The following is a 15,982-nucleotide window of genomic DNA, read 5'->3' on the forward strand; positions in this document are numbered from 1 at the left end:
CCCCTGTCTGAAGCCTCTACCTATCCATTGGTGTAAATATATCCCCTGTCTGAAGCCTCTATCTATCCATTGGTGTAAATATATCCCCTGTCTGAAGCCTCTACCTATCCATTGGTGTAAATATATCCCCTGTCTGAAGCCTCTACCTATCCATTGGTGTAAATATATCCCCTGTCTGAAGCCTCTACCTATCCATTGGTGTAAATATATCCCCTGTCTGAAACCTCTATCTATCCATTGGTGTAAATATATCCCCTGTCTGAAGCCTCTACCTATCCATTGGTGTAAATATATCCCCTGTCTGAAGCCTCTATCTATCCATTGGTGTAAATATATCCCCTGTCTGAAGCCTCTATCTATCCATTGGTGTAAATATATCCCCTGTCTGAAGCCTCTATCTATCCATTGGTGTAAATATATCCCCTGTCTGAAGCCTCTACCTATCCATTGGTGTAAATATATCCCCTGTCTGAAGCCTCTACCTATCCATTGGTGTAAATATATCCCCTGTCTGAAGCCTCTATCTATCCATTGGTGTAAATATATCCCCTGTCTGAAGCCTCTACCTATCCATTGGTGTAAATATATCCCCTGTCTGAAACCTCTACCTATCCATTGGTGTAAATATATCCCCTGTCTGAAGCCTCTATCTATCCATTGGTGTAAATATATCCCCTGTCTGAAGCCTCTACCTATCCATTGGTGTAAATATATCCCCTGTCTGAAACCTCTACCTATCCATTGGTGTAAATATATCCCCTGTCTGAAACCTCTACCTATCCATTGGTGTAAATATATCCCCTGTCTGAAACCTCTACCTATCCATTGGTGTAAATATATCCCCTGTCTGAAACCTCTACCTATCCATTGGTGTAAATATATCCCCTGTCTGAAACCTCTACCTATCCATTGGTGTAAATATATCCCCTGTCTGAAGCCTCTACCTATCCATTGGTGTAAATATATCCCCTGTCTGAAGCCTCTACCTATCCATTGGTGTAAATATATCCCCTGTCTGAAACCTCTACCTATCCATTGGTGTAAATATATCCCCTGTCTGAAACCTCTACCTATCCATTGGTGTAAATATATCCCCTGTCTGAAGCCTCTACCTATCCATTGGTGTAAATATATCCCCTGTCTGAAGCCTCTATCTATCCATTGGTGTAAATATATCCCCTGTCTGAAGCCTCTACCTATCCATTGGTGTAAATATATCCCCTGTCTGAAGCCTCTACCTATCCATTGGTGTAAATATATCCCCTGTCTGAAGCCTCTACCTATCCATTGGTGTAAATATATCCCCTGTCTGAAACCTCTATCTATCCATTGGTGTAAATATATCCCCTGTCTGAAGCCTCTACCTATCCATTGGTGTAAATATATCCCCTGTCTGAAGCCTCTATCTATCCATTGGTGTAAATATATCCCCTGTCTGAAGCCTCTATCTATCCATTGGTGTAAATATATCCCCTGTCTGAAGCCTCTATCTATCCATTGGTGTAAATATATCCCCTGTCTGAAGCCTCTACCTATCCATTGGTGTAAATATATCCCCTGTCTGAAGCCTCTACCTATCCATTGGTGTAAATATATCCCCTGTCTGAAGCCTCTACCTATCCATTGGTGTAAATATATCCCCTGTCTGAAGCCTCTACCTATCCATTGGTGTAAATATATCCCCTGTCTGAAGCCTCTACCTATCCATTGGTGTAAATATATCCCCTGTCTGAAGCCTCTATCTATCCATTGGTGTAAATATATCCCCTGTCTGAAGCCTCTACCTATCCATTGGTGTAAATATATCCCCTGTCTGAAGCCTCTATCTATCCATTGGTGTAAATATATCCCCTGTCTGAAGCCTCTACCTATCCATTGGTGTAAATATATCCCCTGTCTGAAGCCTCTATCTATCCATTGGTGTAAATATATCCCCTGTCTGAAGCCTCTACCTATCCATTGGTGTAAATATATCCCCTGTCTGATTCACAATTTGTCCACTAGATTGCAGTAGGAGATCACATGACGTGTCTTGGCCACTTGAAACCAGTTGCATCTGTTTTGGGAAGTGAGTGAGTAACTGTGCCAAAATGGCACAATCAGCCTGACATCTTAAAATGACCCTAGCAATCAGCCTGATATCTTAAAATGACCCTAGCAATCAGCCTGACATCTGAAAATGACCCTAGCAATCAGCCTGACATCTGGAAATGACCCTAGCAATCAGCCTGATATGAAAATGACCCTAGCAATCAGCCTGACATCTGAAAATGACCCTAGCAATCAGCCTGACATCTGAAATGACCCTAGCAATCAGCCTGACATCTGAAAATGACCCTAGCAATCAGCCTGACATCTGAATATGACCCTAGCAATCAGCCTGACATCTGAAATGACCCTAGCAATCAGCCAGACATCTTACAATGACCCTAGCAATCAGTCTGACATCTTAAAATGACCCTAGCAATCAGCCTAAGATCTTAAAATGATGGGGGGCGAGATTCTTATGACACTGCCAGCAGTAAGATTTTAGTTCGATTTCCAAAAAGACAAGGGCTGTAGCTTTCTATTTTCAGACAAAAAAAACTAATTTGGGGGACCCGGTAACGTGTCCAAAACAAGCGTTCAGAGTTTAACAGGATAAAGGTCTATCATTGGTTCACTAAACCAGTCCTTTTCTTCAACAAACCACAAGATGAACTGATTCTGTGTGTTAGCTCCTGTTGAGGATCAGATTGTGCCTCCCTGTTCAGCAGCCAGGGGACCTTAGTACAGGCCAGGGTTAGCTACCTGTTCAGCAGCCAGGGGACCTTAGTGCAGGACAGGGTTAGCTCCTGTTGAGGATCAGATTGTGCCTACCTGTTCAGCAGCCAGGGGACCTTAGTACAGGACAGGGTTAGCTCCCTGTTCAGCAGCCAGGGGACCTTAGTGCAGGCCAGGGTTAGCTCCCTGTTCAGCAGCCAGGGGACCTTAGTGCAGGACAGGGTTAGCTACCTGTTCAGCAGCCAGGGGACCTTAGTACAGGCCAGGGTTAGCTACCTGTTCAGCAGCCAGGGGACCTTAGTGCAGGCCAGGGTTAGCTACCTGTTCAGCAGCCAGGGGACCTTAGTACAGGCCAGGGTTAGCTACCTGTTCAGCAGCCAGGGGACCTTAGTACAGGACAGGGTTAGCTCCCTGTTCAGCAGCCAGGGGACCTTAGTACAGGCCAGGGTTAGCTCCCTGTTCAGCAGCCAGGGGACCTTAGTACAGGACAGGGTTAGCTCCTGTTGAGGATCAGATTGTGCCTACCTGTTCAGCAGCCAGGGGACCTTAGTGCAGGCCAGGGTTAGCTCCCTGTTCAGCAGCCAGGGGACCTTAGTGCAGGCCAGGGTTAGCTACCTGTTCAGCAGCCAGGGGACCTTAGTGCAGGCCAGGGTTAGCTACCTGTTCAGCAGCCAGGGGACCTTAGTGCAGGCCAGGGTTAGCTACCTGTTCAGCAGCCAGGGGACCTTAGTGCAGGCCAGGGTTAGCTACCTGTTCAGCAGCCAGGGGACCTTAGTGCAGGCCAGGGTTAGCTACCTGTTCAGCAGCCAGGGGACCTTAGTGCAGGCCAGGGCTGACCTCAGCTTGGCAGCCTCTGTGGCTACTGTGGCGTTCTTGAACATCCTCCAGGCGAAGTCCCATTCCTCCACCCCTCCTGCTGCGATGGCGTTACAGTACACCGTCGTCTTCAGGTTGGGGTGAATCCTGTCAATAAAGAGTTCAATAAACACAAAGTTAGCATCAATAAGAGAAGGAAAACAATCACCTTAACTATATACATCATTCTTAGGGTCGCAAACTTCTGGTATTCATTTCCCCGTTGAAGGATTCCCGGTTTTCCTGCTTGTTCCCTCCTGATACCAGGAATCTTCCAACTGGGATTTCTGGAAAACCGAGGAATTTTGGGAAAATTCCCGGAATTTTGCAACCCAAATAATTGTGCTTCGTACTCACGGGTTGTGGTCTGGGTTCAGCATCCACTCTCTGAACCAGGCGCTGGTGAGAGCCCTGCAGCGCTCCAATCCCATACGGCAAGCAAAGGATATGGCGTTGATCTGGTTGTACCTGAGAGATAGGGGACAAGAGGGACAGGGCTGTGGAATGGCCCGCAACACATTATGATCATATCTAGTTCATTCTAAATAGCACACTATTCCCTATGTAGTGCACTACTTTTGAAAACAGACCAATAAAGTTTATATACTGTTGTAAGAAAAGCAACATAAATATATATTTAGAAATAAAATGATGTATCTTAATTGGTTTAAAATAACATTTCATTTGAAAAGCAGTGTTGTTACTGGTCGTTGTGTCCGGTGGGGACTCTGGTCCAATCATCCGTGATCGTCCTGAAGTGCTCAAACAGGGGGGTGATCTTCATCTTCAGGTAAGCCTAAGAGACAAACAGATCCCAGTACAGTATGTTATATAACAGACACAATATATGATATATTATATTATAGTAAGAACCCACCTGTAGCACCCCGTATGCCTGATATATTATATTATAATAAGAACCCACCTGTAGCACCCCGTATGCCTGATATATTATATTATAGTAAGAACCCACCTGTAGCACCCCGTATGCCTGATATATTATATTATAGTAAGAACCCACCTGTAGCACCCCGTATGCCTGATATATTATATTATAATAAGAACCCACCTGTAGCACCCCGTATGCCTGATATATTATATTATAATAAGAACCCACCTGTAGCACCCCGTATGCCTGATATATTATATTATAATAAGAACCCACCTGTAGCACCCCGTATGCCTGATATATTATATTATAGTAAGAACCCACCTGTAGCACCCCGTATGCCTGATATATTATATTATAATAAGAACCCACCTGTAGCACCCCGTATGCCTGATATATTATATTATAGTAAGAACCCACCTGTAGCACCCCGTATGCCTGATATATTATATTATAGTAAGAACCCACCTGTAGCACCCCGTATGCCTGATATATTATATTATAGTAAGAACCCACCTGTAGCACCCCGTATGCCTGATATATTATATTATAATAAGAACCCACCTGTAGCACCCCGTATGCCTGATATATTATATTATAGTAAGAACCCACCTGTAGCACCCCGTATGCCTGATATATTATATTATAATAAGAACCCACCTGTAGCACCCCGTATGCCTGATATATTATATTATAATAAGAACCCACCTGTAGCACCCCGTATGCCTGATATATTATATTATAATAAGAACCCACCTGTAGCACCCCGTATGCCTGATATATTATATTATAGTAAGAACCCACCTGTAGCACCCCGTATGCCTGATATATTATATTATAATAAGAACCCACCTGTAGCACCCCGTATGCCTGATATATTATATTATAATAAGAACCCACCTGTAGCACCCCGTATGCCTGATATATTATATTATAATAAGAACCCACCTGTAGCACCCCGTATGCCTGATATATTATATTATAGTAAGAACCCACCTGTAGCACCCCGTATGCCTGATATATTATATTATAATAAGAACCCACCTGTAGCACCCCGTATGCCTGATATATTATAATAAGAACCCACCTGTAGCACCCCGTATGCCTGATATATTATATTATAATAAGAACCCACCTGTAGCACCCCGTATGCCTGTCCACGGTCGAACATGAGGATGTAGTAGTTGAGATTCCTGAGTGCTGACTCCCAGGGGATGTAGTCTCTCTCCTGAGACAGGTACCTGGTAATATATAATATATTATATAAGAGCTGACTACCAGGGGATGTAGTCGCTCTCCTGAGAAAGGTACTTGGTAATATATCATCTGTATAGTAGAATATATTATAATCTGTATAGTAGAATATATTATAATCTGTATAGTAGAATATATTATAATCTGTATAGTAGAATATATTATAATCTGTATAGTAGAATGTATTATAATCTGTATAGTAGAATATATTATAATCTGTATAGTAGAATATATTATTCTAGTTACCTGGTGGTCCTCAGAGCTAATGTGGTGTTGATCACCTTGGCCCTGGAAACACACAACAACATGACATCACAACTACATCATGTCACACAGCTCAACTACATCATGCCACACAGCTCAACTACATCATGCCACACAGCTCAACTACATCATGCCACACAGCTCAACTACATCATGCCACACAGCTCAACTACATCATGTCACACAGCTCAACTACATCATGTCACACAGCTCAACTACATCATGTCACACAGCTCAACTACATCATGCCAGCTCAACTACATCATGCCACACAGCTCAACTACATCATGCCACACAGCTCAACTACATCATGCCACACAGCTCAACTACATCATGCCAGCTCAACTACATCATGTCACACAGCTCAACTACATCATGCCAGCTCAACTACATCATGCCACACACAGCTCAACTACATCATGCCACACAGCTCAACTACATCATGCCACACAGCTCAACTACATCATGCCAGCTCAACTACATCATGCCAGCTCAACTACATCATGTCACACAGCTCAACTACATCATGCCACACAGCTCAACTACATCATGTCACACAGCTCAACTACATCATGCCACACAGCTCAACTACATCATGTCACACAGCTCAACTACATCATGCCAGCTCAACTACATCATGCCACACAGCTCAACTACATCATGCCACACAGCTCAACTACATCATGCCACACAGCTCAACTACATCATGCCAGCTCAACTACATCATGTCACACAGCTCAACTACATCATGCCAGCTCAACTACATCATGCCACACACAGCTCAACTACATCATGCCACACAGCTCAACTACATCATGCCACACAGCTCAACTACATCATGCCAGCTCAACTACATCATGCCACACAGCTCAACTACATCATGCCACACAGCTCAACTACATCATGTCACACAGCTCAACTACATCATGCCACACAGCTCAACTACATCATGTCACACAGCTCAACTACATCATGCCACACAGCTCAACTACATCATGCCACATAGCTCAACTACATCATGTCACACAGCTCAACTACATCATGTCACACAGCTCAACTACATCATGCCAGCTCAACTACATCATGCCACACAGCTCAACTACATCATGACACACAGCTCAACTACATCATGTCACACAGCTCAACTACATCATGCCAGCTCAACTACATCATGCCAGCTCAACTACATCATGTCACACAGCTCAACTACATCATGCCAGCTCAACTACATCATGCCACACAGCTCAACTACATCATGACACACAGCTCAACTACATCATGTCACACAGCTCAACTACATCATGCCAGCTCAACTACATCATGCCACACAGCTCAACTACATCATGACACACTGCTCAACTACATCATGTCACACAGCTCAACTACATCATGCCAGCTCAACTACATCATGCCAGCTCAACTACATCATGTCACACAGCTCAACTACATCATGCCACACAGCTCAACTACATCATGCCACACAGCTCAACTACATCATGTCACACAGCTCAACTACATCATGCCAGCTCAACTACATCATGCCACACAGCTCAACTACATCATGACACACAGCTCAACTACATCATGTCACACAGCTCAACTACATCATGCCAGCTCAACTACATCATGCCAGCTCAACTACATCATGTCACACAGCTCAACTACATCATGCCACACAGCTCAACTACATCATGCCACACAGCTCAACTACATCATGTCAATCAAGGGCTGATCCATATGTATACATCAATCAAGGGCTGATTTCAAGGTTTTACTGTTAACCTATAAAGCGTTACATGGGCTTGCTCCTACCTATCTTTCCGAGTTGGTCCTGCCGCACATACCAATACGTACGCTCACGGTCACAAGACGCAGGCCTCCTAATTGTCCCTAGAATTTCTAAGCAAACAGCGGGAGGCAGGGCTTTCTCCTATAGATCTCCATTTTTATGGAACAGTCTGCCTACCCATGTGAGAGACGCAGACTCGGTCTCAACCTTTAAGTCTTTACTGAAGACTTATCTCTTCAGTAGGTCATATGATTGAGTGTAGTCTGGCCCAGGAGTGTGAAGGTGAACGGAAAGGCTGGAGCAACGAACAGCCCTTGCTGTCTCTGCCAGGCCGGTTCCCCTCTCCACTGGGGTTCTCTGCCTCTAACCCTGTTGCAGGGGCTGAGTCACTGGCTTGCTGGTGCTCTTTCATGCCGTCCCTGGGAGGGGTGCGTCACTTGAGTGGGTTGAGTTACTGACGTGATCTTCCTGTCTGGGTTGGCGCCCCCCCTTGGTTTGTGCTGTGGTGGAGACCTCTGTGGGCTATACTCGAGCCTTGTCTCAGGATTGTAAGTTGGTGGTTGGGGATATCCCTCTAGTGGTGCGGGGGCTGTGCTTTGGCGGAGTGGGTGGGGTTATATCCTTCCTGTTTGGCCCTGTCCGGGGTTTCTTCGGATGGGGCCACAGTGTCTCGGACCGCTCCTGTCTCAGCCTCCAGTATTTATGCTGCAGTAGTTTATGTGTCGGGGGCTGGGGGTTAGTTGGTTATACCTGGAGTACTTCTCCTGTCTTATCCAGTGTCCTGTGTGAATTTAAGTATGCTCTCTCTAATTCTCTCGTTCTCTCTTTCTCTCCTGAGAACCTGAGCCCTAGGACCATACGTCAGGACTACCGGGCATGATGACACCTTGCTGTCCCCAGTCCGCCTGGCCTTGCTGCTATTCCAGTTTCAACTGTTCTGCCTGCGGCTACGAAACCCCTACCTGTCCCAGACCTGCTGTTTTCAACTCTAAATGATCGGCTATGAAAAGCCAACTGAGAGACCTGAGCCCCTAGGACCATCGTCGGGACTACCGGCCGTGGTGACTCCTTGCTGTCCCCAGTCCGCCTGGCCTTGCTGCTATTCCAGTTTAAACTGTTCTGCCTGCGGTTATGGAACCCCTACCTGTCCCAGACCTGCTGTTTTAAACTCTAATGATCGGCTATGAAAAGCCAACTGAGATTTATTCCTGATTATTATTTGACCATGCTTGTCACTTATGAACATTTTTGAACATCTTGGCATGGTTCTGTTATAATCTCCACCCGGCACAGCCAGAAGAGGACTGGCCACCCCTCATAGCCTGGTTCCTCTCAGGTTTCTTCCTAGGTTTTGCCTTTCTAGGAGTTTTCCTAGCCACCGTGCTTCTACACCTGCATTACTAGCTGTTTGGGGTTTTAGGCTGGGTTTCTGTACAGCACTTCGAGATATTAGCTGATGTAAGAAGGGCTATATAAAATAAAATTGATTGATTGATTGATCATGTCACACAGCTCAACTACATCATGCCACACAGCTCAACTACATCATGCCAGCTCAACTACATCATGCCACACAGCTCAACTACATCATGCCAGCTCAACTACATCATGCCACACAGCTCAACTACATCATGCCACACAGCTCAACTACATCATGCCAAGCTCAACTACATCATGTCACACAGCTCAACTACATCATGACAGCACAACTACATCATGCCACAGCTCAACTACATCATGCCACACAGCTCAACTACATCATGTCACACAGCTCAACTACATCATGCCACACAGCTCAACTACATCATGTCACACAGCTCAACTACATCATGCCACACAGCTCAACTACATCATGCCACACAGCTCAACTACATCATGTCACACAGCTCAACTGCATCATGCCACACAGCTCAACTACATCATGCCAGCTCAACTACATCATGCCACACAGCTCAACTACATCATGCCACACAGCTCAACTACATCATGCCAGCTCAACTACATCATGCCACACAGCTCAACTACATCATGCCACACAGATCAACTACATCATGTCACACAGCTCAACTACATCATGTCACACAGCTCAACTACATCATGTCACACAGCTCAACTACATCATGCCAGCTCAACTACATCATGCCACACAGCTCAACTACATCATGCCACACAGCTCAACTACATCATGCCACACAGCTCAACTACATCATGCCAGCTCAACTACATCATGCCACACAGCTCAACTACATCATGCCAGCTCAACTACATCATGCCACACACAGCTCAACTACATCATGCCACACAGCTCAACTACATCATGCCACACAGCTCAACTACATCATGCCAGCTCAACTACATCATGCCAGCTCAACTACATCATGTCACACAGCTCAACTACATCATGCCACACAGCTCAACTACATCATGTCACACAGCTCAACTACATCATGCCACACAGCTCAACTACATCATGTCACACAGCTCAACTACATCATGCCAGCTCAACTACATCATGCCACACAGCTCAACTACATCATGCCACACAGCTCAACTACATCATGCCACACAGCTCAACTACATCATGCCAGCTCAACTACATCATGTCACACAGCTCAACTACATCATGCCAGCTCAACTACATCATGCCACACACAGCTCAACTACATCATGCCACACAGCTCAACTACATCATGCCACACAGCTCAACTACATCATGCAACAGCTCAACTACATCATGCCACACAGCTCAACTACATCATGCCACACAGCTCAACTACATCATGTCACACAGCTCAACTACATCATGCCACACAGCTCAACTACATCATGTCACACAGCTCAACTACATCATGCCACACAGCTCAACTACATCATGTCCCACAGCTCAACTACATCATGCTCCACAGCTCAACTACATCATGCACAGCTCAACTACATCATGCCACACAGCTCAACTACATCATGCCACACAGCTCAACTACATCATGCCACACAGCTCAACTACATCATGACACACAGCTCAACTACATCATGTCACACAGCTCAACTACATCATGCCAGCTCAACTACATCATGCCACACAGCTCAACTACATCATGACACACAGCTCAACTACATCATGTCACACAGCTCAACTACATCATGCCAGCTCAACTACATCATGCCACCAGCTCAACTACATCATGTCACACAGCTCAACTACATCATGCCACACAGCTCAACTACATCATGCCACACAGCTCAACTACATCATGTCACACAGCTCAACTACATCATGCCAGCTCAACTACATCATGCCACACAGCTCAACTACATCATGACACACAGCTCAACTACATCATGTCACACAGCTCAACTACATCATGCCAGCTCAACTACATCATGCCAGCTCAACTACATCATGTCACACAGCTCAACTACATCATGCCACACAGCTCAACTACATCATGCCACACAGCTCAACTACATCATGTCACACAGCTCAACTACATCATGCCACACAGCTCAACTACATCATGCCAGCTCAACTACATCATGCCACACAGCTCAACTACATCATGCCAGCTCAACTACATCATGCCACACAGCTCAACTACATCATGCCACACAGCTCAACTACATCATGCCAACTCAACTACACCATGTCACACAGCTCAACTACATCATGACATCACAACTACATCATGCCAGCTCAACTACATCATGCCACACAGCTCAACTACATCATGTCACACAGCTCAACTACATCATGCCACACAGCTCAACTACATCATGTCACACAGCTCAACTACATCATGCCACACAGCTCAACTACATCATGCCACACAGCTCAACTACATCATGTCACACAGCTCAACTGCATCATGCCACACAGCTCAACTACATCATGCCAGCTCAACTACATCATGCCACACAGCTCAACTACATCATGCCACACAGCTCAACTACATCATGCCAGCTCAACTACATCATGCCACACAGCTCAACTACATCATGCCACACAGATCAACTACATCATGTCACACAGCTCAACTACATCATGCCACACAGCTCAACTACATCATGCCACACAGCTCAACTACATCATGCCACACAGCTCAACTACATCATGCCACACAGCTCAACTACATCATGCCAGCTCAACTACATCATGCCACACAGATCAACTACATCATGCCACACAGCTCAACTACATCATGCCACACAGCTCAACTACATCATGCCACACAGCTCAACTACATCATGCCACACAGCTCAACTACATCATGTCACACAGCTCAACTACATCATGTCACACAGCTCAACTACATCATGACACACAGCTCAACTACATCATGTCACACAGCTCAACTACAGTGGGGGAAAAAAGTATTTAGTCAGCCACCAATTGTGCAAGTTCTCCCACTTAAAAAGATGAGAGAGGCCTGTAATTTTCATCATAGGTACATGTCAACTATGACAGACAAAATGAGAAAAGAAATTCCAGAAAATCACATTGTAGGATTTTTTATGAATTTATTTGCAAATTATGGTGGAAAATAAGTATTTGGTCAATAACAAAAGTTACTCAATACTTTGTTATATACCCCTTGTTGGCAATGACACAGGTCAAACGTTTTCTGTAAGTCTTCCCAAGGTTTTCACACACTGTTGCTGGTATTTTGGCCCATTCCTCCATGCAGATCTCCTCTAGAGCAGTGATGTTTTGGGGCTGTCGCTGGGCAACACGGACTTTCAACTCCATCCAAAGATTTTCTATGGGGTTGAGATCTGGAGACTGGCTAGGCCAGTCCAGGACCTTGAAATGCTTCTTACGAAGCCACTCCTTCGTTGCCCGGGAGGTGTGTTTGGGATCATTGTCATGCTAAAAGACCCAGCCACGTTTCATCTTCAATGCCCTTGCTGATGGAAGGAGGTTTTCACTCAAAATCTCACGATACATGGCCCCATTCATTCTTTCCTTTACACGGATCAGTCGTCGTGGTCCCTTTGCAGAAAAACAGCCCCAAAGCATGAAGTTTCCACCCCCATGCTTCACAGTAGGTATGGTGTTCTTTGGATGCATCTCAGCATTCTTTGTCCTCCAAACACGATGAGTTGAGTTTTTACCAAAAAGTTATATTTTGGTTTCATCTGACCATATGACATTCTCCCAATCCTCTTCTGGATCATCGAAATGCACTCTAGCAAACTTCAGACGGGCCTGGACATGTACTGGCTTAAGCAGGGGGACACGTCTGGCAATGCAGGATTTGAGTCCCTGGCGGAGTAGTGTGTTACTGATGGTAGGCTTTGTTACTTTGGTCCCAGCTCTCTGCAGGTCATTCACTAGGTCCCCCCGTGTGGTTCTGGGATTTTTGCTCACCGTTCTTGTGATCATTTTGACCCCACGGGGTGAGATCTTGCGTGGAGCCCCAGATCGAGGGAGATTATCAGTGGTCTTGTATGTCTTCCATTTCCTAATAATTGCTCCCACAGTTGATTTCTTCAAACCAAGCTGCTTACCTATTGCAGATTCAGTCTTCCCAGCCTAGTGCAGGTCTACAATTTTGTTTCTGGTGTCCTTTGACAGCTCTTTGGTCTTGACCATAGTGGAGTTTGGAGTGTGACTGTTTGAGGTTGTGGACAGGTGTCTTTTATACTGATAACAAGTTCAAACAGGTGCCATTAATACAGGTAACGAGTGGAGGACAGAGGAGCCTCTTAAAGAAGAAGTTACAGGTCTGTGAGAGCCCGAAATCTTGCTTGTTTGTAGGTGACCAAATACTTATTTTCCACCATAATTTGCAAATAAATTCATTAAAAATCCTACAATGTGATTTTCTGGATTTTTTTTTCTCAATTTGTCTGTCATAGTTGACGTGTACCTATGATGAAAATTACAGGCCTCTCTCATCTTTTTAAGTGGGAGAACTTGCACAATTGGTGGCTGACTAAATACTTTTTTTCCCCACTGTACATCATGCCACACAGCTCAACTACATCATGCCACACAGCTCAACTACATCATGCCAGCTCAACTACATCATGCCAGATCAACTACATCATGCCACACAGCTCAACTACATCATGCCAGCTCAACTACATCATGCCAGCTCAACTACATCATGCCAGATCAACTACATCATGCCACACAGCTCAACTACATCATGTCACACAGCTCAACTACATCATGCCAGCTCAACTACATCATGACACACAGCTCAACTACATCATGCCAGCTCAACTACATCATGCCACACAGCTCAACTACATCATGTCACACAGCTCAACTACATCATGCCAGCTCAACTACATCATGCCACACAGCTCAACTACATCATGCCAGCTCAACTACATCATGCCACACAGCTCAACTACATCAAGCCAGCTCAACTACATCATGCCAGCTCAACTACATCATGCCACACAGCTCAACTACATCATGCCAGCTCAACTACATCATGCCACACAGCTCAACTACATCATGACACACAGCTCAACTACATCATGCCACACAGCTCAACTACATCATGCCAGCTCAACTACATCATGCCACACAGCTCAACTACATCATGCCACACAGCTCAACTACATCATGCCAGCTCAACTACATAATGCCAGCTCAACTACATCATGCCAGCTCAACTACATCATGCCACACAGCTCAACTACATCATGCCACACAGCTCAACTACATCATGCCACACAGCTCAACTATATCATGCCAGCTCAACTACATAATGCCAGCTCAACTACATAATGCCAGCTCAACTACATCATGCCACACAGCTCAACTACATCATGCCACACAGCTCAACTACATCATGCCACACAGCTCAACTACATCATGCCACACAGCTCAACTACATCATGCCAGCTCAACTACATAATGCCAGCTCAACTACATCATGCCAGCTCAACTACATCATGCCACACAGCTCAACTACATCATGCCACACAGCTCAACTACATCATGCCACACAGCTCAACTACATCATGACACACAGCTCAACTACATCATGTCACACAGCTCAACTACATCAGCTTCCAGCTTCCACAAAGTTCACCAGGAAATACAGAACGTGTGGGACATTAGCTCAACTTAGAAAGAGCTTTACCTGGCCAGATTGAAGGCATCGTCCACTATCTGAGCTCTGTTGATTAAAGGTATGACCTGCACACAGAAGTTGTGATGTTATGTTGCGTCATATGGAATCGTATTGTGATAGGTAATATCCACAATAACAATGGAATAATAACATCTGCTGACTGTGTGGTCTGTGGTGAGCTGGTTGAGGAGGCGTTCCCAGTTGTCCATGTCGTAGTTAACCCTGTAGTAGCCAGACACGTTGAGGTTGGCCAGAAGCCAGTCAGATCCTGCTGTTCTCATGGGGAGGTGTCTGTCTGGGGGAGAACCAAAACACACTGGCCTCAGCTAGGCTTGCAACATTCCGCCAGCTTTCACTAAATTCACCTGGTTTTCCAGAAAATCCTGGTTAGAGGATTCCTGGATTTCCTGGTTATTCCCTAGAAATTCCATGAATCTTCCAACCAGGATTTCTGGAAAACAGGGGATTTTTAAGAAAGTTACCAGAATTTTGCAACCCTGGTCTCAGGTTAGGATTGAACACAGACCACACTGTACTGATGTACAATAACATGATATGGACCTGGACCTATTCAACAGTCCAGGTCCATCTTCCACTGACACCCATGCAGGTCTTCATTTGACACAAACAATAGCATTAGAAGTACCTGTTTTCTGAAGAAGCCAGTGTTGCTCTCTCTCCACTCCTCCCTTCATCCATTTGATGGGGACCAACCAGGTGTAACTAAACAAGCATAGAACAGGATGGTCAGGTGACTGAATTCAACATTATTTTGGGGTTTATCATCATGACCTTATTGTTGGACACCCAGGCTATATTAACCCTTCCGTAACCCAAGGCTGTACTAACCCTTCCTTAACCCCAGGCTGTACTAACCCTTCCCTCACCCCAGGCTGTACTAACCCTTCCTTAACCCCAGGCTGTACTAACCCTTCCTTAACCCCAGGCTGTACTAACCCTTCCTTAACCCCAGGCTGTACTAACCCTTCCTTAACCCCAGGCTGTCCTAACCCTTCCTTAACCCCAGGCTGTACTAACCCTTCCTTAACCCCAGGCTGTACTAACCAGGCTACCTGC

At 45.3% G+C, this 15,982-nt stretch overlaps 1 protein-coding gene across 2 annotated transcripts in view; it reads right to left on the bottom strand.

The window, feature by feature from the left end:
- Positions 1-15,982, bottom strand: part of LOC121555638 (aminopeptidase N) — a 152,475-nt gene that overhangs the window by 8,206 nt on the left and 128,287 nt on the right. For both annotated transcript variants that reach the window (XM_041869465.2, XM_041869464.2), the window contains exons 12-19: positions 15,552-15,628; positions 15,067-15,200; positions 14,915-14,970; positions 6,008-6,049; positions 5,643-5,748; positions 4,323-4,414; positions 3,976-4,086; positions 3,559-3,726 (exon numbers count right to left, since the gene is read on the bottom strand). In XM_041869465.2, the coding sequence (XP_041725399.1) occupies positions 3,559-3,726; positions 3,976-4,086; positions 4,323-4,414; positions 5,643-5,748; positions 6,008-6,049; positions 14,915-14,970; positions 15,067-15,200; positions 15,552-15,628 (786 nt within the window). The remainder of the gene's footprint in view (positions 1-3,558; positions 3,727-3,975; positions 4,087-4,322; positions 4,415-5,642; positions 5,749-6,007; positions 6,050-14,914; positions 14,971-15,066; positions 15,201-15,551; positions 15,629-15,982) is intronic.

Source organism: Coregonus clupeaformis, unplaced genomic scaffold (genome assembly GCF_020615455.1).
Source record: "Coregonus clupeaformis isolate EN_2021a unplaced genomic scaffold, ASM2061545v1 scaf0050, whole genome shotgun sequence".
In the NCBI taxonomy this organism is placed as follows: Eukaryota; Metazoa; Chordata; class Actinopteri; order Salmoniformes; family Salmonidae; genus Coregonus; species Coregonus clupeaformis.